General features: G+C 42.5%; 1 protein-coding gene across 1 annotated transcript; it reads left to right on the forward strand.

The window, feature by feature from the left end:
* Positions 1–10,394: 10,394 nt before the first annotated feature.
* LOC136486382 (uncharacterized) lies at positions 10,395–11,108 on the forward strand. Its single transcript, XM_066483262.1, has one exon. The coding sequence runs from the start codon at positions 10,559–10,561 to the stop codon at positions 10,901–10,903; it is 345 nt and encodes a 114-aa protein (XP_066339359.1). The 5' UTR covers positions 10,395–10,558; the 3' UTR covers positions 10,904–11,108.
* The last annotated feature ends 12,642 nt before the right edge of the window (positions 11,109–23,750 follow it).

A 23,750-nucleotide genomic window follows, 5' to 3' on the forward strand; every position in this document is an offset into this window, starting at 1 on the left:
GTCAAAACCAGATTTTGAGTTGATTTTTAGGTATTGTTGGAGATATACTCAGGCTACATCACTGGGAGGCCAGATATTGTCTTAGCCTGGTCTTTAATTCAGTAATACTCAACTGCACCAGATAACTCTGTACTCTGTACTCTGCACCACACAAAGTTTACGCCTGCAACTTTTGGACTACAACAGAGCTATTAGCCTATATCAAATGCGGAGAGAGGCTGCTATCAAACCGTCGCAACGTAAATGCGGAAGGAAGCCGAGAAAGACGGGCGCTGTACCATACCGTCCGAAACGCGTCTTCTCATCGTGCCAGCGTACGTGGCCTGCTTCTGTGCTTCTCGCTTGCGGCCTGCGAGCTGAGACTGATCGTTTGGCTGTGGCTTGTCGTAAATGATTGTAAATTTTTAAGTTAGAATAATATTTTTTTCTCATACAAATCAGCTAGCCGTACTTCTTTATGAACCACCAACAATACGAACCAGTCACGGTACGGATATTTTCCGACCATATTCGAAACCGAATCCGTTTAGAGGGGTTGAGATCTGTCCGTATCCAAGTTCGGATATCCAACATCCAATACCGTATCCGTATCCGAATACTCAAATCGCATATTTATGATGTCGATATTCAGTCGTATCCTATCCGACATACTTGACACTATCCGTATTCAAATTCAAATCCGAACAGAAATATAAAAACAAATATAATATCGATAATATCCGTTCGTATCCGATCCGTTTTCATCCGTACTCAACACTCAGCAGGGATCCAGCTACGCCACAGCACGGCGTCCTCCTCCCGGTCCCGGCGGCCACCAAACACGGAGCCGCGCTGTGACACCGGTGGCCAAATGGGGCCCCGGAAACAGTGCTGGCGCTGCACTGCAGTACCCCGTACCCCTACGGTTCCCAGGCCATGTTTAGTTCCACTCCAAAATGCTAAATTTTTTAAGATTTTTCGTCACATTAAATCTTTGGACGCATGAATGAAGCATTAAATATAAATAAAAAATAAAACTAATTACACAGTTTAGACAAAATTAAAGAGACGAATCTTTTAAGCCTAATTAGACTATGATTGAACACTAATTGTCAAATAACAACGAAAGTGCTACAGTAGCATTTCGCCAAAAATTTTGCCAACTAAACGGTACCGAGTAGCAGCGTCTGCTGCAACAGGACAACGGCTCCACTGTTCCAGTATGTCTTTTTTCTAAAAACTGTCCCAGTAAAGTATGTGCAACACTTGGCCTTGGCCCTGGCCCGTATGAACCTTCCCCGGACAGATGGTTCCTCTCTGGATGCAGCATGCGAGTATGGACTTTGGACTCCTTTTCTTTCCCTACTGATGACTCAATGGGTTAGAGATGGGCAGCAGCCGGCCTTGTTAAGGTTTGGTCCAATTTTATTTTCTATCAGCTGAAACGGCGCAAGCAATGCAAACATTCTCATATCCTCGCACTGCCAAACATCGATCGTGTGTAGCCAGGTGGACGTTGGAAAGGTTTCACCAGGAAAGTTAATGATGTCTTTTATACGTACGCACCAAGTTCCTTTCATGGTTTCTTGAACATGGTTGCAACCAAAGAATTTGTCTCAGGCATTGACATGATCTTATGCCTACCATCTCATTATCTCAAATTCTCAACTGCCACAACACAACCACTCGAGGTAAAGGGCGCAGGACAGTGGTAAAGAAATCACACAGACACAGCCATGCACGAGGGGCTACCCCCAGGGCCCAGGTTGCCGAGGAGATTTTTTTTATTTTAACATTTTTTAAAACTATTTTTAATTTTAACACCGTTTTTTTTTTCAAAAGTAACATTTTTAGACGCGCCTGTTTGCATGACGCGGTAAATTCACGCTACCGCGCCATGTGGCGGTCAACGGCCGTGGCGGCCGCTGACGTGGCGGGGCCGACGCGCCATGCATCATGGCACGGCAGTGCCGCACCACCCATCATGGCACGACGAGGCTTTACTTACTCGTTGCGGCGTTGGCTCCCTCCCTCTGTCTGTCTGCTCGACTCGAGGTGAGGCCGCTCGCGATGCCCGCGCCTTTGTCTCCCGGCTCCCCCACGGCCGGCCGTCGACTTTCCCTCCCTTGCCGGCTCCCTCCCTACCTTCCCCGAAGCTCCTCCTCGGCCTTGTCAAGGTAATGAAGCTCCTCCTTGGCCTCCACGGTGGATCGAAGGATTTGAATGAGTAGTTAGGGTATGGAGGAAAATATGAGTTCGTTAGAATGTTGGATTGAAGGATTATGATTATGATTGCCAATGTTAAGGTTAATTGGTTAGTTAGAATTATGATTATCATGTATTCTAAGGTCAATTTTTATATGAATTTTGCTTGTTTGAGTTTGCATCTCAACTTTTATATGTGAATAAATATATGGACACACTCTTGAAGTACTAAATTTTATTTTTTAGTGACCAAAGTATAGTTTTTATATAGTTTGCATGTTTACATCTAAGATAGAGTTTGCACCAAAGTGTAGTTTATATTTTATTTATTGTAATGCAAATGGTTCTCATTGACATTAATTTGTGATGTTTTGATTTTGTTTGTTAAATTACAACCGCTTTGTTAGATGCAAGACATGTATCGGGAGGAGTTTTAGAGAAAACGGGGTCGTCCTAGAGAATTATACCCCGACGCGTCTAGCAAAGATATCACCATCCCTCCTGACCTTCCTGTCCCTAACTGTGACTGTGGTTTCTCGGCCGAACGTGTTTTAATCGAGACATCCAGACACAGCGGCGTGTTGCTTCTACACATGCAGTCGTTTTAATGTAAGTAATTATTTCTACTATCTTTTTTTATTTGTGTAAGTAGGCTACTAATATTTTGTTGGAATCTTATTGTGTATGCCCATGAGAGGTGCTTTTTCTTTTAGTGGATCGACGGTGTAGACAAGTTTGACCCTAGGTACCTCCTTTTCGACGATTGGTATAGAGGGAGACATCCACGTGAGCACTTCGAGTGGTGGGTTCCACCCCCAACCCCCGCCAATGATGGCTAAGGAGAAGCACCTAGCCACAGTTAGACGACTCGAGGAACCTCCTCTGTGCGAATGCGGAGATCGAGCTGTGATAAACCCTGAGAATACGTTGAAGTTTGTGTGTTCGAACAAGCACGAAGTAAGTAGAAAGTGTATCTGTTTAAATGTTTATCTCTATATGTGTGCATGTACTAATGTATTCTCTTGTAGCGTTATGGATTTGCGAAGTATCGTTTCAATGAGTGGCTCAACAGTCCTAAGAATCAATGGCCGGAGCCACCAAAGGCAAAGGAAAAGAAAAAAGAAATGTTAATTTACAAAGCACCTCCAGTCATGTGCGAATGTGATGTTAAATTCAACTACGGTCTAGTCCCTTCGGAGCTTGGAATAGGCCATTATTGCGGCCATATGGTTGACTATAATGAGGTTGGTTATTTTTGTGGTAAACATGAAATCATATTTTGTTTCATTTGCTAAGACATATATGATATAATTTTTTGTTTGAACAGAGCACTAGGAAATGCAGGTGGGAATGTTATGATGGTCAAGCTAAGTTCTTGGATGAACTGAAGGGGAGGCAAGTAATTGCACGGAAGAGGGGATATAGATCTGACTACGTCAACCTATTCGTTAAACAGCACAAAAGAAGATGCGTGAAGTTTGCTAGACAGCGCGGTATTCATAACCCGGTCGATGTTAGGCTTGACAAATGGGGGTTGGAGAGACGGAGGGCGTTAGAGGAGGAGAGGGCAAGAAAGGAGGCAAGGGAGGAGACAAGAGTACAGATGCAGGTCTTGAATGACCATGTTGTTGTATTGTGTGCCAGTAAGTGCTTGAAAGCTTTTTTATTTTCGGTGCCTGATTTTAAATGTAATATATAATCACATTGCTAACTGGTTGCATTTTATACATGAAGGGATTGGATGCAGCGAGGACCATGCTGCAGAGGTGGCCCGTGCAAAGTATGAGGGAAAGAAGTTAGATGAGCAGAGAACGCGAGCTGGTCGCACCGTCCAATCTCCGATTGTGTTGGCTGATGATGGGGATGAAGATGAGGACAACACTGCCAGGTTGAGCGATCTCATCGCTCTAGTGGAGGTGGGCTTACAGACAGAGGAGGCTGAGGAAGACACTAGCAGACTTAGCGAGCTTATTGCTCAAGCAGATGCGGGCTTGCAGGCGGAGGACACATTCTTCTCTTAGGCCGCAGATGAAGCGGAGGCCGCTTACTACAGGCGACAGACAGATCAAGGACAATGTAGGTGAGCCTAGCCACATGAGCTAGACGGAGGAGGACGTGTTCTTGACTCAGGCCATAGAGGCCGCAGTTGAAGCAGGAGGCAGCTTACTACAGGCCATATGCAGATCAGGGCAATGTAGGTGAGCCTAGCCACAACAACGAGGTAGTGGTAGAGGACTGGTACTCGGACGATGAGTTGCTTACTCAGTATGTTTCAGACTGATGATTGGTAGAGGTGTGGTAGAGGATTGGTACAGGTGTGCTAGTTCAATGCTTTAGATTTGATATTTGTATTGTAGTAGAACTTTCTCGGTGTTGCATTGTGTTTCATTTGAACTATTTATGTATTGTACCCATGTAACAAACACTGTTTAATTTTTGTAACAAACATTGTGTTATCTCATAAAACTTTCACCACAAAAAATGGTATTACAATGCTGCAATTTGCATGTATTTGTTACATTCTCGGTATATAATGCTTTTGCTTTTGTCATTGTCACACATTCGGGTATTACTTTTGGGTCTTAGTGTGTCTCATTGTGCCTGCTAGCATTAGGCGACAGATGCTTGGTGACCAATGAAGTTGGGCTGGTTCTGTAGTGTCCTAATGAAGCATATCTGATAGAGGGGTTTGCTAAAGAGGTTTCTTCCACAATCTATAGAGTACCAGTGTTACCAAGGGAAACATTAGCCATGAGACATGGCACGCATATTCCTTTTAGTTTGGTGCCCATCTTGTCCAAATATTATCTAGAAGACTACCAATCTAAAAGTTGTTCTCACTATTGCGATCTTTTGAAACCCCTTAAATCATATGCATCAAAATCTTGCTGCTGCTGATGCGCTCAAAAGGGAGTCTGGCCAGCGCCCAGCATGGGTTTGCCATGCCACCGTCCACGGCGTGGCTAGGCTAATGCGCCAGCTGCCATGGCAGTGGCAAGGCTGACACGCCAGCCGCCATGGGGCGGCAAGGTTGACGTGCCCCCTAGCCATGGCGCTGTGGTCAAAGCAGCAGCAAATGGAACAAGGCACTTCTGTTATGTTCTCACATGAGCCAAGTTATTTCATCGTGTCGGTTTAACAAATAGGTCAGCAGGAAGGTTAAGTGCACAAGACAATTAATACACAAGTTCAACAATACTAACTTGTACATGTCCCAAGTTCATCGCAAGTTCGACAATACCTCTATTCGACATAAGTTCAGCAAGTCATAACTACGACACAAGCTCATCAATACATAAGTTCGACATTACTCGACATACTACATGTTCCATCAGTATATGGGTGTCCGAGTACAAGTGCATTCATGTCATCCTAAAGAACTCCTATGACCAAGGAGTATATGGGTACCGCGGACATCGCTGCCTCTTTCGGACGTGAAGGTAGCACGTTAGGGGTGAACCCAACGTCGGTACGGTCTCGTTGGCGGTACACCCGGTGGTACTGCTGAGTGTAACTAGGACCCTGCAATTACAATATAGGCATTGTTACTTACAATGTTTAAGAAATTGTGACGTATATGGAGAAGGGTTGTTTCAAGTACCTGTTCGTCGAACTGTGTAGAAAATGGTGCATCACCAAGCTAAGACATCCCAATCTCATCGTAGTTCTTCTCCTCATCCTCGTCCTTTTCCTCCTCATCCTCCTCAATGTCATGCTCCATAGGACCCTTGCCTAGTATTGCTGGGAATACAAACATAAGAGGTCCCAACAGCCATCGTGTCGGAGGAACCTGCTCAGTGTCAGCATAGTGCTCGAGCGTAAGGAACTAGACAGGTCAGGGTCATAGGGCATCTCCCATGGAGTATCCACGTAGTTGAGCTTCTGTGTCAGCTTCTTGCAGCTCCTCCTCACTTTCTACAAAAAAAGAAAACACGAATGAATGAGTCATGCGAACCATTTAACCATTGTCATGGCTTTGAGAATAGAATGTACATCGACGAAGATGTGTAGAATGCCGTGCAGGCTCCCCTCTTGTCTCGTGAAGTCGCACGACTGCTTTGTTGGACAGACTCGTCAACTGTGTTGCCTGCATATACAATCGAGGTAAGTTCGTATCACTGCAATTCATAGGAACGCCGATGTATAGTTGTATTGAAATTCAAATTTCTTACCACTGTATCTCTAGTAGCAGGGCTCTCTAAAGCTGTGTCTCCATCGTTGTCGCCTCGTCGTATGCATCAGCAATGTCATCCTCGTCTTCGTCCTCATCAATTGGCTTGTTAGTATAGGGGGCCTGCATATGTGTGTGGGTGCTCCTATGCAACCATTGGAGGTAGCGTGTGGCAGGTTTCTTGACGATCAGGACCTTTTGCCTATTCTCCTAGTCGTGGATGTACCCCGCGTGTGTCACAGCCCAATTCTTCTCCTTGTACCTGGTCCTTCGATCATACCTACAAGTTTAACGTAAGTTAGTGGTTGTATGTATACACATGACTGCTAAATTATTATGTTATAGTTGTCGCACCCATGCAACTTTCTATTGGTTGTCTATAGCAGCGGTGGGCATGGCTGCAATCTTCTGAACTGCCTATGCACCCTTATAGGGTAGTGCATCTCGACCACGTGGAAGAAAATTAGTGGCCCTGTTAAAAAGCCACTCGTCCGACTCTTCCTCAGTGCGAGGACTCAGGTACCCCTCTAGCTCGAATCTGGACCAAGGACATCAATTCACATGAAAGTTAGGTAACTATAGTTATTTTTTGGGAATAATAAAAAAGCAACAACACCGACTAGCTGTATCAAAGTGGTCATTACCTGGTGCTTGTGTTAGGACATCTAGCGTGTCCGAGTACTGCCTGTGTCGCCGCTTCGGGTTCCCTCTAACTACCTCCGCTTCTTGCCAGACGTATAGAGCAGTCGGTCCTACGTCCACGTGATTCCATGCTTGTATTGAATAGGATAGTCAGTCACAAGTGCGGCATCAAGTTCGAGGAAAATAAAAAATCGATGCACTTACAGGTAAACCGTGAACAACGGGCCTCCCGACTGGCTATCGCTCCCAACACCAAACCTACAGTAGGTGGGAGCAACCTCCTAGGTTGGCACCTCCTGTACTGTGTCGGTAGGCAATGTAGAGCTGACGATAGATCCATGCTAGGACCGCGCTGCTCCAGCTGTACGCTCCTATATTCTCCCATGGCTGGCTCAGTATGTTGAGGAAGGCCCAGCTGATGGTGTTACCCGACGCGTTAGGGAACAAGAAGGTGCCTAAGAAGTGCCACAACCACACCCTAGCATACCTCTCGATCTCCTGCTCTAGAGCATCTGGGTGCAGCAGCGTCCCGAAGTTTTCTGTTATTCAGACCGAACTGACACATGATGTTTCCCTAAAATTTTTGAAGGACAATTACATGAGAGCTGAGGGAACAAAAATAAACATTAAATTAGACAAAGACAATACGCATCATAAAAGTTATGTACTAGCACCCTCCATTTAAATAGCAAAATAATTTGTAGAATATGTAGATCAACGACAGACTTAGACCATAACATATATTTGTGATATAAGAGACCAACCAAAGACTTGCATGTGCTGGTGTCAAAATGGTAAATGTTTGGAACGTAGAAATTCTTACTTTGCTCTCTTAGCATCCACGTCCTCGGGTGGTCTTCTGCCACAGAACTGCTCCACCAAATCCATCTAGTGATCGTTATCAAGGATCCCAGTCACTGGAAGACCCCCAACAACAGACACAGAATCATCTTCATGTCCTGCATCGTGATAGTCATCTCGCCGCAAGGAAGGTGGAAGGTGTGGGTCTCTGGCCTCCACCTATGGGTTTTTAAATCAATACAAGAAGTTTTTTAATTCAAACAATGAGACAAATCACTGCTTTGTACTTTACCAAACGTGTATCAAATCATACCTATCGACAGCAGCAGTGAGAAGTGCAGGGTCGAGGATCGGTAGCCTAGTGCTGAAGACTTGGAAGATCTCAAGGAAGCCGACACGCTGTATGTACGGCCGGTATCGCTCGTCCTAGTGGTGCGGCTGGTGCGTGCGTAGTCTAAGAGGTAGGAAGTCCTCCTGAAGCTCCGACAGGTGCTTGGCTCGGTGGTCCTTGTCATAGTGCACCTCAAAAATGGGGTACTACGGATGATGATCCCCCATCCTGGTTCAAATTTTAAATGGATGTGTTAGAACAAACATTAAGAGTACTATAATATGATGGAGGAAAAAGTCTAGATCCCCCCTCACCTATAACAAGAAGTCTAGTTACCACCCTCAACTATAAAATCGGATTTTCTACCCTCTGAACTTTCCAAAACCGGTCAAATAACCCCCAAGCGGTTTTGGACGGTGGTTTGCTACAGTGACGGTGGTTTTGTCTTTTTCTTTTTTATTTATTTCTGCTGAATCTTTGAAAAATCATAGAAAAATCATAAAATGGAAAATCCAATTTTGTTGGACACCACATGAGTAGATCTACACAGTGAACATATAATATGATATGCTTTGGTACAAAGTTTTTGTTGTAGCTTTAGATCTATGCTTTTCTATAATTAATTTAAATAATTCATAGATGCAGCTTCTATGGTCCAATTGTGGTGAAATTTTTATGGTGGGCTAATTATTGTATGATTGAACTGTAGTAAAAATTTCATACTCATTGGATCATGTATAACTTAGTTATAGATTTATTTATGTTTATTCTTGTTAAATCTATAACTTCATTGGACTATTCAAGTTATAGATAAAACATAGATTTAACAAGAATAAACCTAAATAAATCTATAACTAAGTTATACATGATCCAATGAGTATGAAATTTTTACTATAGTTCAATCATACAATAATTAGCCCACCATAAAAATTTCACCACAATTGAACCATAGAAGCTGCATCTATGAATTATTTAAATTAATTATAGAAAATCATAGATCTAAAGCTATAGCAAAAACTTTATACCAAAGCATACCATATTATATATTCACTGTGTAGATCTACTCATGTGGAGTCCAACAAAATTAGATTTTCCATTTTATGATTTTTCTGTGATTTACTATGATTTTTTAAAGATTCAGCAGAAATAAATAAAAAAGAAAAAGACAAAACCACCGTCACTGTAGCAAACCACCGTCCAGAATCGCTTGAGGGGGGGGGGTTATTTGACCGGTTTTGGAAAGTTCAGGAGGTAGAAAATCCGGTTTTATAGTTGAGGGTGGTAACTAGACTTCTTGTTATAGGTGAGGGGATGATCTAGACTTTTTCCTATGATGGAACATTAGTGCATAAAAACTAAGTAAATATAAAAGAAATAAACTATTATACAAAATGAGAGAATAAACATATATCATAATTGGTACTAACATAGTAGTTTTAAATAGCATAGCAAACAATTAACATTAATATAATAAAATATATACTATATGCACCTGTTGCCCTTGTCTTCTATGTATGCTAGGCTATGATGGGCAGGAGAATGGGGAGAGAGAGGGAGGGATGGAGGCGCGGTGGAGGGCCTAAGGCCATGGGCGGGCGCGACGGGAACGTAGCGGCGCGGTCGGCGGGTGGCGGGCGGCAGCGGACAAGACAGAGAAAGGAATGGAGAGAAATGGAAGAAGAGAGGCCTTGCTGCGGGCTGTGATGGGCCTTGCCGCGCCTTGCGCCGTGGCGCGTCAATGCCGCGCCTTGATCCGCAGCACGGCAGTCCCGGCCATGTCAGCGTTCAACGGCCCTGGTCGCTGTCACGTCACCGCTCCTACCGTGCTCCATGCATGGCACAGCAACGTGATTTTGCTGCGCCATACGAATAGGCACGGCAAAAAATATTAGTATTAAAAAAAATAGTGTCATATTTAAAAATAGTTTTAAAAAAGTGTTAAAAAAAATTCGACGAGGACAGCGTCCACCAGGTCCACCTCCCTGAGAGGCTGAGACAATCTTCCCCGATCCCGACCTCCTCCTCCCCGGTGGTCCGCTCCCTTCAACCAAACCAATACTTTTCAAAAAAAAAAAAAAAGTACTCCTACCAACCAAACAAGCAGGGGCGAGCGCCGCAGCGTCGCATCAGCGCAGCAGAATCCCGAGGAGACCCAGCTCACCGTCTCCCCTCGCCTCGATTCTCATGTGCCAGCCAGGCGCAGGCGCGCAAGACCACGGTCCGACGGTCCGACCCCCCTTGCTTCCTCCCTCTCACTTCCACCTCACTCCCGTCACTCGTCTCACTGCCCATATATATCCATCCCACTGCAATGAGCTCCCTCCACTCCACCCTCCTCGCAATTCCCACACAACTCTGGAGCAAAGCTCAGAAAGATATCTAGAGGAACAGAGAGTTGCGAACGGCCTGGCTTGCAGCCGTACAATACAATGGCTAGCCGCCGCATCTTCTTGTCATTGCCAAGGCTGCTCCTCCTGGTGGCGGCGGTTCTTGGCGCTGTTCTTCTTCACGGCGAGGGAGCGATGGCCAGGCCGCTGCTGGGCATCGCCGAGCCACCGGCCTCGCCAGGCGCCGTGGCGGCGGCGGGACCGGGGGCTGCCGCGCAGGCCGGTGAAGGCAGCAGGCCCGACCTTTCCGAGGCCGGCGCGGAGGTGATCCTCGCCGGGTTCGCGGCGGCGGTGATCGTCGTCATCTTCTGCTACATTAGAGTCACCAGGGAGAGCAGCAGCGGTGTGGGAGTGGGAGAGAAGCACGAAAGCTTAGGAGGGTTCTAAGCTTTGTCGAGTGCGTAGAAGAAGGATAGATGTAGCAGTAGGCAACTACTTGTAAAGAAGATGAGATTAGAGGGTTGATATAGTCTATTAGCAGTTGTTTCAGGTTTGTCAGTTCACTGATCTGTGGTGTGTTCTGTAGTCTTAGAGATGAGGTGGGATGTAGGGAGAAGATCAGAAGAAGCATCAAGTTTGGTGAATTCTTGATTTCTTGGAAACATTCTGTGCATCATGTACCGGGCATTATGTCTGAGCGAAATCTGCAACTGAATTTGCTCCGGATCAATCTGCTCCTGTGGTTTCTGACCGGTAGTAGTACTATGAACCATGAACTGTGCAGAGTTTGCTACTCCGTATTTAGTTAGCCCATCACTCATCATTACATATGTGACCACACTCGCATGGTGTTTGGTTTGAGAAATTAAGTCGTTTTGATTATCCTATGAATTTTGATGGGACAAAGAATCCATGACCATTTGCTGAATAGGCTGGTCCATCGTGAGATTATCACATGAATTTTGATGTGAAGAAGCACTTATGATCGTTAACTAATTAACTACGTGCTTGTGAGGAATGGGTGGTGAACTGGTGATGAAAGAACCTATTTCATTCCACAACTTAAATGTACAGTGTTAGTTAGGTTCAGAAGATCCATCGTCAACCCACTCAAATCAAACACCTATTAAAAGCATGCCTATCTAGGTCACTTAAGTAGAACAAGTCTCTGGGCCTATTTGGCTCGGAGGCAAACTTGCCTTGCCTTGCTGGCGAGGACCAGCCGGCTAGAGCTAGTCAAATTAGCTCTTTTATATCAGCAAGGTATTTTCTTGCCATCACAGATCCCGAGACAAACTAGCTTCTCAACCAAACTGGTATCTCTTTTCATTTCCTAGTTATGAGGTGAGCAGAAGCAAGTAAGGCCCCGTTTAGATGCAAGCCAAAAACTAAAAATTTTCAAGATTCTCCGTCACATCAAATCTTGCGGCATATGCATGGAGTACTAAATGTAGACGAAAAAAAACTAATTACACAGTTAGCCGAGAAATCGTGAGACGAATCTTTTAAGTCAAAATAGTCCATAATTGGACAATTTTTGTCAAATAAAAACGAAAGTGCTACAGTAACCAAAAGCAAAAAAATTTCGGAACTAAACAGGGCCTAAACCAAAGAGCCCCTTTTGCGGAAAAAATTAGAAGAAAACAGCCCCATCATTTTGCTACACTTTTGGTGTATTGCTACTTTATTACTTCATATTGCTAAGATCGGTCTTCTATCATGCATCTCAGTACCAAGTTACCAATGCAACACCAGCAAAAATATTCTCACATTGTTAATCCTCTTTCACTGAACTTCGTCGATCTCCTGACAAATGTTCCAACATTTCCGCTGATCATCAAGAAGTGCAGGCATGACCAAACTGAAATCATATCCCACCCATTCTCAATTGTAAATATTCTTACCATCGCCCACAGAGCTTGATTACTGGACCAGCACTTCAGCAGGGGTGGTACATGTACTCTCTCCAACCCCATGAATCCATCACTGATTCACTGTGCATGTGGTCTCCGGCTCTAGTACGAGCATTGCTCTGCACTCTGCCGGCCAAAACGAGGCCGATCAGAGAGCATGCACCCGCGGGGGACACGGCGCCGCTCGTTGAATGCTCGCCGGCACGTACACCACCCAGCGCACGCGTCTTTCCGGTCCCGGGCAGCCGTTTGGTCCGGTGCACGGCTTCTAAAGCATCCGTTTCAATGCAAAGGGCCAGCGCGGCGGCATCATAAACAGAACTTAATCGTGGTCAGCCTAGTGCTAGCTAGCTGCCTGCACGATGTATCGGCAAAATATGAAATGCATCAGCTGTGGAACTCTTATTGCGCATTCATTCATCGCCAAGGTTAACAGTGAATAAAACTCATCAACAGTGCAAGAAACTAATTAATACTAGGATAAACTAACCAACTGTATTTATAGTCATTCATGCAAGGAAAGAGGAAGATTAAGAAGATGGCATATAACGAAAGGAGAAATATTCATGACAGAAAAGAAAATTTTAATCAGTTACGTAAGAAAACTAATTACTCCCTCCATTTTTTATTAGATGTATTAGCTTTGTCATAAGTCAAACATTTGTATTGTTGACTATTAGTTCAAAAAAAAACACACACATAGATTCGTGTCATGAGATTTATGTTTTAGATCCACTATGAGAAATATTTTCATAATATATAATTCATATGTTGTGAAACTATAAGAATCTTTTAAAATGGTTGGTAATGTTTGACTTATGTTAAAGCTAATGTGGCATATCAAAAAGAATGGAGGGAGTAGTTGGAAAAAGCTAGCCCGTGCGTCGGGTCGAACCTAGAGCTAAAGCAAGATTGGATTGTCATGATATATCTTGTTTCATTTTTGGAACTACAATTAAATTTTTTCCACCAAAATCTCTACTATTAATATAAAAGAATATAGAGTTTTTTTTGAGTTTGTGGTGGTGCTACTGTTTTTGTCAAGAAGTTCGGTGAGAAGGATAAAGAAAAGACCAAAAGGTACGCACCTATATGAACGATCAGATTCCAAAGTAAAGTTTCTGGAGTACCCTTTGGGAGCTCTAAAAAAATGTGAAGTTGATCATCAATTCCATTTTTACTCAAACGTAGTTTGTGGATTCAACCTGTTTGGCTAGCAAAGTTGAAAGCAGAGTTGAAAAAGGTAGAGCAGAGTAGTCCCAAACAAGCCTAAAACCAAATATCCTACCTTCTCAACACTCGAAACCGTTTAAATTACATCCATGTCTAGTTAAAAGTGATTTTCAATGCAATTTTTTCATCCTTTTTAAGTTAAGAAATTTGATAAATACTAATTAAGATTTTTAAACCACAAAAAAGTCTCTAAGATTTTAAAACTTCAAAAAAAAATCAAAGATAGATTGAGACCGGAAAAAAATTATTTAGAACTAGTAAAAGTATCTCAAGAAGCTTCCAAAAAATGGACTTAGCTCTAAGAAAATGAAAAATATATAAAAAAAAACTCCCAAAATATTCAAATTGGTGTATACATGTGTTTTAGAAACTTTCCATAACAAAAATATAAGATGCAACCAACAAGAATCTAGCATGTATTTAATGCTAAATGCATTCATATGCTGGTTGCATCTCATGTTTTTACTGTGGATAGTTTTAAAAACATGTTTAGACATCTATTAGAATATTCTAGAAATTTTCTAGATATTTTCCAATTTTTCTACACCTAAAACACTGGAAGCTTTTAGATATACTCTCTCCATTCCAAATTATAAGATGTTTTGACTTTTTTAGATGCATAGTTTTTTGCTATACACTTATATATACATTATGTTTAGATACATAATAAAAACAATGTATCTAGAAACACCAAACGTCTTACAATATAGAAAGAGAGTACTTTTAAGAGCTCTAAATATTTTATTTGAGTTTCTTGTATCCTAATCTATATTTGTATTTTTCCTCTCAAAAATTTTAGAAACTTATTTATGGAATTTTTCTTATTAAAGGTGAAATCGTCGTGAAAAACCACTTGGGGGTGGTGGTTGGGGGGGGGGGGGAGGGGGTGGTGGGAGTACCCAATAAAGATGCAGAGACATGGCTACTTGCCAAATACTTAAAAGGCATAGAGGTAATTTAAACAATTTTGAGAGTTAGAAGAGTAATAAGATGACTAATTTAGTGTTTGAGAAAAAAAAAACTAGACCATAGAAAATAGTTTATGGTAAGATAAAAGAGACTCTTTTTCTAAAGTGGCCTAGGCTTCAAATCAGACGGGCCAATGATGGGCCTATTTCTCTATCTTCTTGCTGTTTTTTGAATGTTGCGAGAGTATTTGAGAATACTGTGCGCGTTTGGCCCACACGAAGTGAAAAAAATTTACTGGATGTTTCTATGCAAGTCGTGCTGGATGGATGCCTGGTTCATACGGAATTAAATTGTATGGACCTAGTTCATTTCTCTTTTATGCATTCTTATCTTCATTGACGGCACACTTCTCGTAGGAACTGATGCACCCAACTAAAATTTAGCTAAAGTTTCACAGCTAAACTTTAGCTAATGTGTTTGAATGCTTCAGCTAATAGACTTAGCTAAATTTTAGTTGGCTTTAGCTGGGTTGAAATAGTTAAACCCAGCTAAACTTTAGCTGATCTTTTAACTAGGATGTTTGGATGTCTAGCAGCTAAATTTAGCCGGTTAAAGTTTAGCTGGTGCATCCAAACAGGTCTTAAGAATATATCCTAAATATTTTAGCCGAGTATAATCATTAATCAGTGATGAAATTGATACTAGTAACCAGAGTACCTGACTGCAATGCAACATGAGAAACCATGTGCGATTTGAGGGTTTGGGAAAAAAAATTGTCCAAGGCACCGGAAAGTGCTCGCTTGACCTATTATATCCGGTGTTATCCTAAACGCTAAACGGTAAACAGTCGGTCACATACTGTTTAGTCCATTATTCGGGTAAAATGGGTGTTTAAACGGGAAAACAGCCGTTTAAACGGTCAAAACAACCGATTAAACAGAAACGGTATACCACCGTGTAGCGTTTAAACGGTGTGTAAACGGGCTAAACAGCCGTTTAGACGAACAGTGATTATGGCCCTGTTTAGTTCTCCCCGGAATGCAGAATCCATAATCCATAATCAAAATCCCCCTCAAAACCCAAAATGCAAAATAGTTTAGTAGGGTGTTTACTTCCACCCAAAATCCAGAATAGGAACTCAACTAATGACAGATTTGCCCTCATTAATACATGCAGATTGCATCAGGGAGGAAGAGAATGGGGAGGAAGGGAACGAGCGGATAGGGTGGGGGTACTGAGGGCAACGTAGACTTCCAGGCATAAAACGGGCTCAATTTTGGCCTATGGACTCCCAAATGCAGAATCCGAAATGGACAAATGGTGGACCAAAATCCAGATTTTTTTGGATTCTGACGGGAACTAAACAGGGCATATATCATGTATGAACACCCGGTTTCTTGTCTCACCCTCTTGAGATGACGTATGAGCACCTTGTATTTATTGTGAAATGCGATGCCATCTTGGACGATAATGACACCGCTAGAACGAGAGTCTATATGCCCATGATGAGTGGAGGGAATCAGGAAGTAGGATTACCTCTACTGTCTACTGTTTATATATTAATGATATGATAAGGAAACAAAGTTTAGATACAGAATTAGGGCAAAAAGAAAAAAAAAGAAAAAAAAGGAAAGTTACGACTGGACTTCTAGCCATTGGGTAATAAGAGGGAAATATTCGTTTTTTGCACAATAGATAACCACGACGAATTCCTGTTCAAGATCATCATCCTGCACCTTTGTAGAGTATATATATGGAGTATGTCGTCACTCGTAGAGAAGGCAGTGTGCTGCACTAGCAGTATTATAAGACGATCATTCCATGTGTTGTGTAGACAGTGAAGATATAACTCGTGTTTCGTGGTTTGTGTCCTTTGTTTCGCTATCTTTTGATTTTGATTGAGACAACAAGAGTTAGCATTCGTGGTACGGTATTTCATCATAGTATTAAAAAGTTGTGAGCTTATGGGTGCTTTCCACATTTCATCCTTCTATATAAAAATATATATAATAAGGCCGGGTAAAGTGAGAGACATCCCTACAAGGCCATACATATGCCACATGTCTAGAAATTTGGAATTCCACCATTATTAAAATTGGGTTTCTTAGAATGCCTAAATGTGTCATTATCAAAGGGTGGTTGCATGCTAGACATTTTCTAATTCATTTATCCCCTCTTTGAAATGTGATTCGACCAAAATACCCATGCATTCACTAGATTAAATCGACAGAACCAGATTCACCCCCTCTCACTGCTTGTCTCTTATGTTCTTATTTTTCCATGGCCATCCTCTACTCCTTCCATCGCCATAGCCATGACCGTCCTTCTAACAACTTCCTCGCCTTTTCCAAAACAATAAAACAACTCGGCATTGCACGCTTCCTCGGTTCTAACACCTATGCCATCCCCTGCGGGCAATCCTTTTGGTGATGTCATCCTTGGGACCACAATCCTCATGTGGAGATATGGGTAATTGATGAGAATGGTTGGGATAAGTGTGAGGTTGTTAATATTAGATATTTACAAGATATTGATAGTTGGTGTTAGCCCACCACCAATATTAGGTTTACCCTTTCCATACCACTTACCTCAAATGCTTCGTGACATAAGGTGGGAATGTAGGCTAATACGAAAAGTACTATGACGTTAAATATAGGTGAGGAGCCTGATTATGACTTCGAGAATAACGTCTAGGACAAGTGATAGGCTTTCATCCTATGCTCAAGGAGCCTAAGGAGAATGATGTCTTGAAAGCTCTAGTTTGGTTTTGGTGAATTGATGAAACCCTAAGTGCTAACCTAGTTTATCAAAGTGATTATGAGATAGGTAGCACTACTCCAAGTGGTGAAGCAAATGAAGATCATGACTTGATGATGGTGATGCCATGGTGATGATCAAGTGCTTGTACTTGGAAAAGAAGTAAGAGAAAAACAAAAAGCTCATGGCAAAGGTAAAATTGATAGGAGCTTTTCGGTCTAGTGATTGAGACACTTAGCGAGTGTGATCACATTTAGGATCGATAGTCGTACTATTAAGAGGGGTGAAACTCATATCGAAATGCGGTTATCAAAGTGCCACCAGATGTTCTAACCCATTGCATATGCATTTAGGATCTAGTGGAGTGCTAACACCCTTGAAAACATTTGTGAAAATATGCTAACACATGTGCACAAGGTGATATACTTGGTGGTTGGCACATTTGAGCAAGGGTAAAGAAGATAGAGTTAAAAAGGAGTTGATTGCGTTGGTCACGGGGTGACCGGACGCGTCCGACATGCGTACCGGACGTGTCCGGTACTGTCTCAGGCGACAGTGTACCTGACATGACCGGACGCATCCGATATCGATACCAGACGCGTTCGATATTCTGGCCAGGTGCGGGCAGAGTTGTCTAGGTGACCAAACTCTAGCTCAGTGGAGTGACTGGACGCTGACGAGTTACTATTCAGCATCAGGTCAAAGTGATATAGCCCGAAGCAGGATCGTAGAGAGCGATCGGACGCGGGACGCGTCCGGTGTGAACCAGCAAGTCTCGGGTTTTCAGTGTTATAATTGATCGGACGTTGGGAGCGTCTGGTCCGGTCAGCCCAAAGTGGCTCTGGGAGCTCTCTGGACTCGACTGGACGCTGCGTCTCCTGCGTCTCTAGACTTGACCGGACGTTGCGTCTACCACGTCCGGTCCGGTGTGATCGGACGCGTTCGGTCGGCCCAGAGCGGCTCTGGGAGCTCTTTGGACTCGATCGGACGCTGTTGTGTCTCCCATGTCTGGTCCGGTGTGATGGGATGTGTCCGATCGGCCCAGAGCGGCTCTAGGAGCTCTCTGGACTCGATCGGACGCTGCGTCTCCCACGTTCGGTCGTTTTCTAACAGCGTGTCCGATCACGTAGTATTACTATGTGCAGAGATATCTATTGGGTGGGAATGACTAAACAATTAGAAAGGGACACGTGGCGGTCAGGCTACGATCGGACACGTCCGGTCACCACACCGGACGCATCCAGTGCGCATGACCTGCGCGTCCGGTCGTCCCGCAGTCAGCCCAATAATTGAGCCAACGACTCAATTGTTTGGGGGTGTCTATAAATATTGTTTGGCCAGCTCAAGCTCAGTCTCTTGGCCATTTGCATTGACATAGCAACGTTGTGAGCTTAGCCAAAGCCCTTCCACTCATCTACATCATTGATTCATCATATTTATGAGATTGGAAGAGAATCCAAGTGCATTGCTTGAGTGTTTTGCATCTTGGGGCACTTGGTGTTCATGTTTCGCTGTGGGATTCATTTGTTACTCTTGGTCTTGGTGGTTGCCTCTACCTAGATGGCTTGGAGCAGCGAGGATCATCGAGCGGAGATTGGTGATTGTCTCCGGCTCCGATCGCGGTGATTGTGAGGGGTTCTTGACCTTTCCCCGGTGGAGAGCCAAAAGATACTCTAGTAAATTGCTCGTTGCTTGTGTGATCCTCATCTTGTGTTGGTTGTGCGGCACCCTATTGAGGGCTTGGCGTGTGATGCCAATTAGCGCGTGAACCTCCAAGTGAGTGAATCGCCACAACGAGGACTAGCTTGTCGGCAAGCAAGTGAACCTCGATAAAAAAATCATTATGTCATCATTTGATAACAAGGTGATTGGTCTTCATTGGTATTCATTCTTGTGATTGATTGGTTCATTCCTTAACTTGGCAATATAACCATCTTGCTCTTTCTCTTTACATTACCGCAAACTAGTTGTCAAGCTCTTTAGTGTAGCTAGTCGTGAGAGCTTGTTAGTTTGGTTAGTGTGGCTCTTTAGTTAGCTTTTGAGAGCACACTAACTTAGTGTAGTGACATAGCCATTGTGTGGATAGAGACTATAGAAACTAGAATTATGGTAGGTGGCTTGCATTTTTAGTAGGCTAGCTCAACACTCGCTTCGCCTCATATTTGTCTAACTGGTTTGCTAAGTGTTGTTGTAGAAATTTTAATAGGCTATTCACCCCCCTCTAGCCATTAGGACCTTTCAAGTGGTGTCAGAGCCGTGGTCACCGTGTTTTGAGGCTTAACAACCTTCAGTGTAAAAATGGCTCAAATCAACAACACCAAAAAGCCACCCCAATTTGATGGCTCAAGCTATCCCTATTGGAAGGCTAAGATGACAATATATATCAAGTCAATCAATAGGAAGGTTTGGAAAGTGGTGGAGACTAAGATTGAGATTGATGATGAAGAGGCTCCCACCACCGCCGAAGAGATGCTACTTCAAAATAATGACATTGCTCTTAGTGCCATACATGATGCTTTGGATGAGAGAACATTTGAGCAAATCAAGAATATTGAGAGAGCTCATGAGGCATGGAAGAAGTTGGAGGAATCATTTGAGGGCACTCAAGCCATGAAGGGTGCAAAGGCATACATTCTCAAGGAGAAGTTTGCAAGCTTCAAGATGAAGGAGGATGAGAGTGTGCCAGAGATGTTCCATAGGCTTCAAGTGCTTGTCAATGATCTCAAAGCACTTAGAGAAGAGGTGAAGGGCAATAACTTCTCCCACAAGTTCTTGAGATGCTTACCCTCAAGATTTGGCACATTAGTCACTATTCTAGTAAGGAGTGGTTTGTACACCATGACACCAAACCAAGTGTTGGGAGATATAATGACCGATGATACATATAGAGATAATGATGAGAAGGAAGAAAAGAAGGAGAAGAAAGATGAGAAGAAGGATGAGAAGAAGAAGAGTGTGGCATTTAAGGCCACATCATCCAAGGGCAAGGCAAAGCAAAAATCATCAAGTGAAGATGAAGACTTGAGCTTTGATGAGATAGATGATGAGAAGATGGCTCTCTTTATTAAGAGATTTAACAAGTTTATGATGAAGAAGGGCTATCGTGCTAGAAGAAAGATGTCTTTATCCAAGAACAAGGAACAGTCAGGAAGATGCTTCAATTGCAGAAGCAAAGATCATCTTGTTGCTCAATGCCCATACAATAGTGGCAAAGATAATGACAAGAAGAACAAAAAGAAGGACAAGAAGGAAAAGAAAGAAAAGAAGGACAAGATGACCTTCAAGAAGAAGAAGAAGGGTGGTTCATATGTAGTCACTTGGGATAACGATGCTTCCTCAAGTGATGACGGTGATAGTGAAGACGACAAGACCACCAAGAAGAAGGCACTTGCAAGCATTGCTATCAATGAGAAGCCTTCTCTCTTCGACACTCCGTCATGCTTCATGGCTAAGGCCATTAAGGTACAAACTTGTGTTAATGGAAGTGATGAGGAACATGATAATGAAAATGAAAGTGATAGTGATGATGATGAACCAACTAAGGATGAACTACTTGACATGCTAGATGATGCTAAAGAACACTTTGACATTAAGAGAAGGTAATGCAAAAGCTTGCGTAAGGAACTAAAAGCCCTTAAGCATGTCTTTAATGAGATCAATGCATCTCATGAGAGGCTAGAGGAAGCCCATGAGAAACTTGGCAAGTCTCACAAGAAGCTTGAAAAAGCTCATTCCTCTTTGCTTGATGAGCAAAATAAGAATCATGTTGAGACATGTAATGTAGGCTTAACGCGCGACTTAATTGATAAATCATTCTATAAGCCTATCTTTGTTGCTCCCACTAACCCTTTTTATAGCACTTCCACTTCCACCTCATCTAGTAGTGATGGTTTCACATATGATGCCTCACTAATGGTTGAGAATGAGACCCTTAAGAGAGAGGTCAATGAACTCACTCACACCTTAGCTAAGGCCTATGGTGGTGAGGACTGCTTGCTTATGTGCTTAGGTAGCCAAAGAGCTTCTCTCTACAAAGAGGGATTAGGCTATACCCCCAAGAAAGGCAAGGCGACTTTTGCTCCTCACAAGACTAGTTTTGTGAAGAACAATGGTTGGTTTTGCACTAGTTGCAAGCAAGTTGGTCATAAAGAGCATGAGTGCAAGAACATGATCAAAAGTGCTAATGTATCCTCAATTAAGATTAATTCTTTCTATGTGCTTACTAAGGGTACAAATGGTGTAAAAACTAAGTTCATTGGAACACCATGGATGGGCTCAAAGAAGAAAGTCATTTGGGTGCCAAAGAGCTTGGTCACTAACCTTCAAGGACCCAAGCAAGTTTGGGTACCTAAAAAGAATTGATCTTCTTTTGTAGGTCAATTACAAAGCCGGAGGAAGGCATTGTGTTCTTAATAGTGGGTGCACTCAACACATGACCGGTGATGCAAGAATGTTCAACTAAATTAATACCAATGACAGTGATGGTTATAATAGTATCACATTTGGTGACAATGGCAAATGCAAGGTCAAAGGGCTTGGTAAGATTGCAATATCCAATGACATGAGCATTTTCAATGTGTTGCTAGTAGAGAGCTTGAACTTCAATTTGCTATCTGTGGCTCAATTGTGTGATCTTGAATTCAAATGCATATTTGGGGTAGATGATGTAGAGATCATAAGTATAGATGGCTCTAACTTGATCTTCAAAGGCTTTAGATATGAGAATCTATACTTGGTTGATTTCAATACTAGTGAAGCTCAATTATCTACATGTTTGTTCACTAAGTCTAGCATGGGTTGATTATGGCATAGAAGGCTTGGTCATGTTGGAATAAAATAATTGAATAGATTAGTTAAGCATGACTTGGTTAGAGGCTTGAAAGATATTGTGTTTGAGAAGGATAAGCTTTGTAGCTCTTGTAAAGCCAGCAAACAAGTTGGAAACACCCATCCTAAGAAAAGCATGATGAGCACTAGTAAAGCATTTGAGTTATTGCACATGGATTTGTTTGGGCCAACTCAATACACTAGCATTGGTGGTAACAAATATGGCTTTGTGATAGTGGATGATTATACTAGATACACTTGGGTATTGTTTCTAGTGGACAAAAGTGATATGTTTGCCACATTTAAATCATTTGTCAATGGCATTCACAATGAGTTTGAAACAACCATCAAGAGAGTTAGAAGTGACAAAAGTAGTGAGTTCAAGAACACTAGAATTGATGAGTTGTGTGATGATTTTAGAATTAGACATTAATTCTCGGCTAAGTACACTCCACAATCAAATTATCTCATTGAAAGGAAGAATAGAACACTCATTAATATGGCAAGGTCTATGCTTAGTGAGTACAATGTGAGTCAATCTTTTTGGGTCGAAGCTATCAACACAGCTTGCTATTGTACCAACCGCCTCTATTGTCACCCATTAAAAGAGATGACACCATATGAGCTCTTAAATGGTAGAAAGCCCAACATTGCATATTATCGAGTTTTTAGTTGCAAATGCTATATCTTGAAGAAAGGCACTAGATTGAGCAAGTTTGACAAAAAATATGATGAAGGATTCCTACTTGGATACTCAACTACTAGCAAAGCATATAGAGTTTGGAATTTGGATAGTGGTACTCTTGAGGAAGTTCATGATGTTGAATTTGATGAAACCAAGGGTTCACAAGATGAGAGTGAGAACTTGGAAGATGTTAGAGGCATTTAACTTTCAAATGCCATGAAGAACATGGATGTTGGTGAATTGAGGCCTAGGGAAGTGAATGATGATGAATATGATCAAGTGCAAGTGCTCTCTAACTCAAATGTGCAAGATGATACAAATCAAGCTAGTACAAGTGGCTCTCATGATTATGAACAAGATCAAGTGGTTAGTGCATCATCTCAACCAAATGATCAAGCAAGTGCAAGCAATCAAGTTCAAATCCTCCAACCAACCAATATTGCAAGGGACCATCCATTGGACACTATCATTGGTGATATTTCAATAGGTGTGCAAACTAGATCAAGATTAGCTTCATTTTGTGAGCATTTTTCATTTGTGTCATCCATCGAACCAAAGAAGATAGATGAAGCATTGAAGGATGTTGATTGGGTGAATGCTATGCATGAAGAATTGAATAACTTCAAAAGAAATCAAGTATGAGAATTAGTAGAGAGACCAAAGGGACATAATGTGATTGGAACCAAATGGGTCTTTAGAAACAAGCAAGATCAAGATAGGATAGTAGTAAGGAACAAAGCAAGATTGGTAGCACAAAGATATACACAAGTTGAAGGTCTTGACTTTGGAGAAACATATGCCCCGGTTGCTAGATTAGAAGCAATTAGAATCTTATTAGCCTATGCTTGTACCCACAATATCAAACTCTATCAAATGGATGTTAAGAGTGCATTTCTCAATAGTTACATCAATGAAGAAGTATATGTTGAGCAACCTCCCGGTTTTGAAGATGACAAGAATCCCGACCATG

This window comes from Miscanthus floridulus, chromosome 1, assembly GCF_019320115.1.
Source record: "Miscanthus floridulus cultivar M001 chromosome 1, ASM1932011v1, whole genome shotgun sequence".
NCBI classification, from domain to species: domain Eukaryota; kingdom Viridiplantae; phylum Streptophyta; class Magnoliopsida; order Poales; family Poaceae; genus Miscanthus; species Miscanthus floridulus.

Bases quoted from the DNA above. Each gene is read 5' to 3' on its own strand.
- LOC136486382 (XM_066483262.1), top strand. From the start codon at position 10,559: ATGGCTAGCCGCCGCATCTTCTTGTCATTGCCAAGGCTGCTCCTCCTG.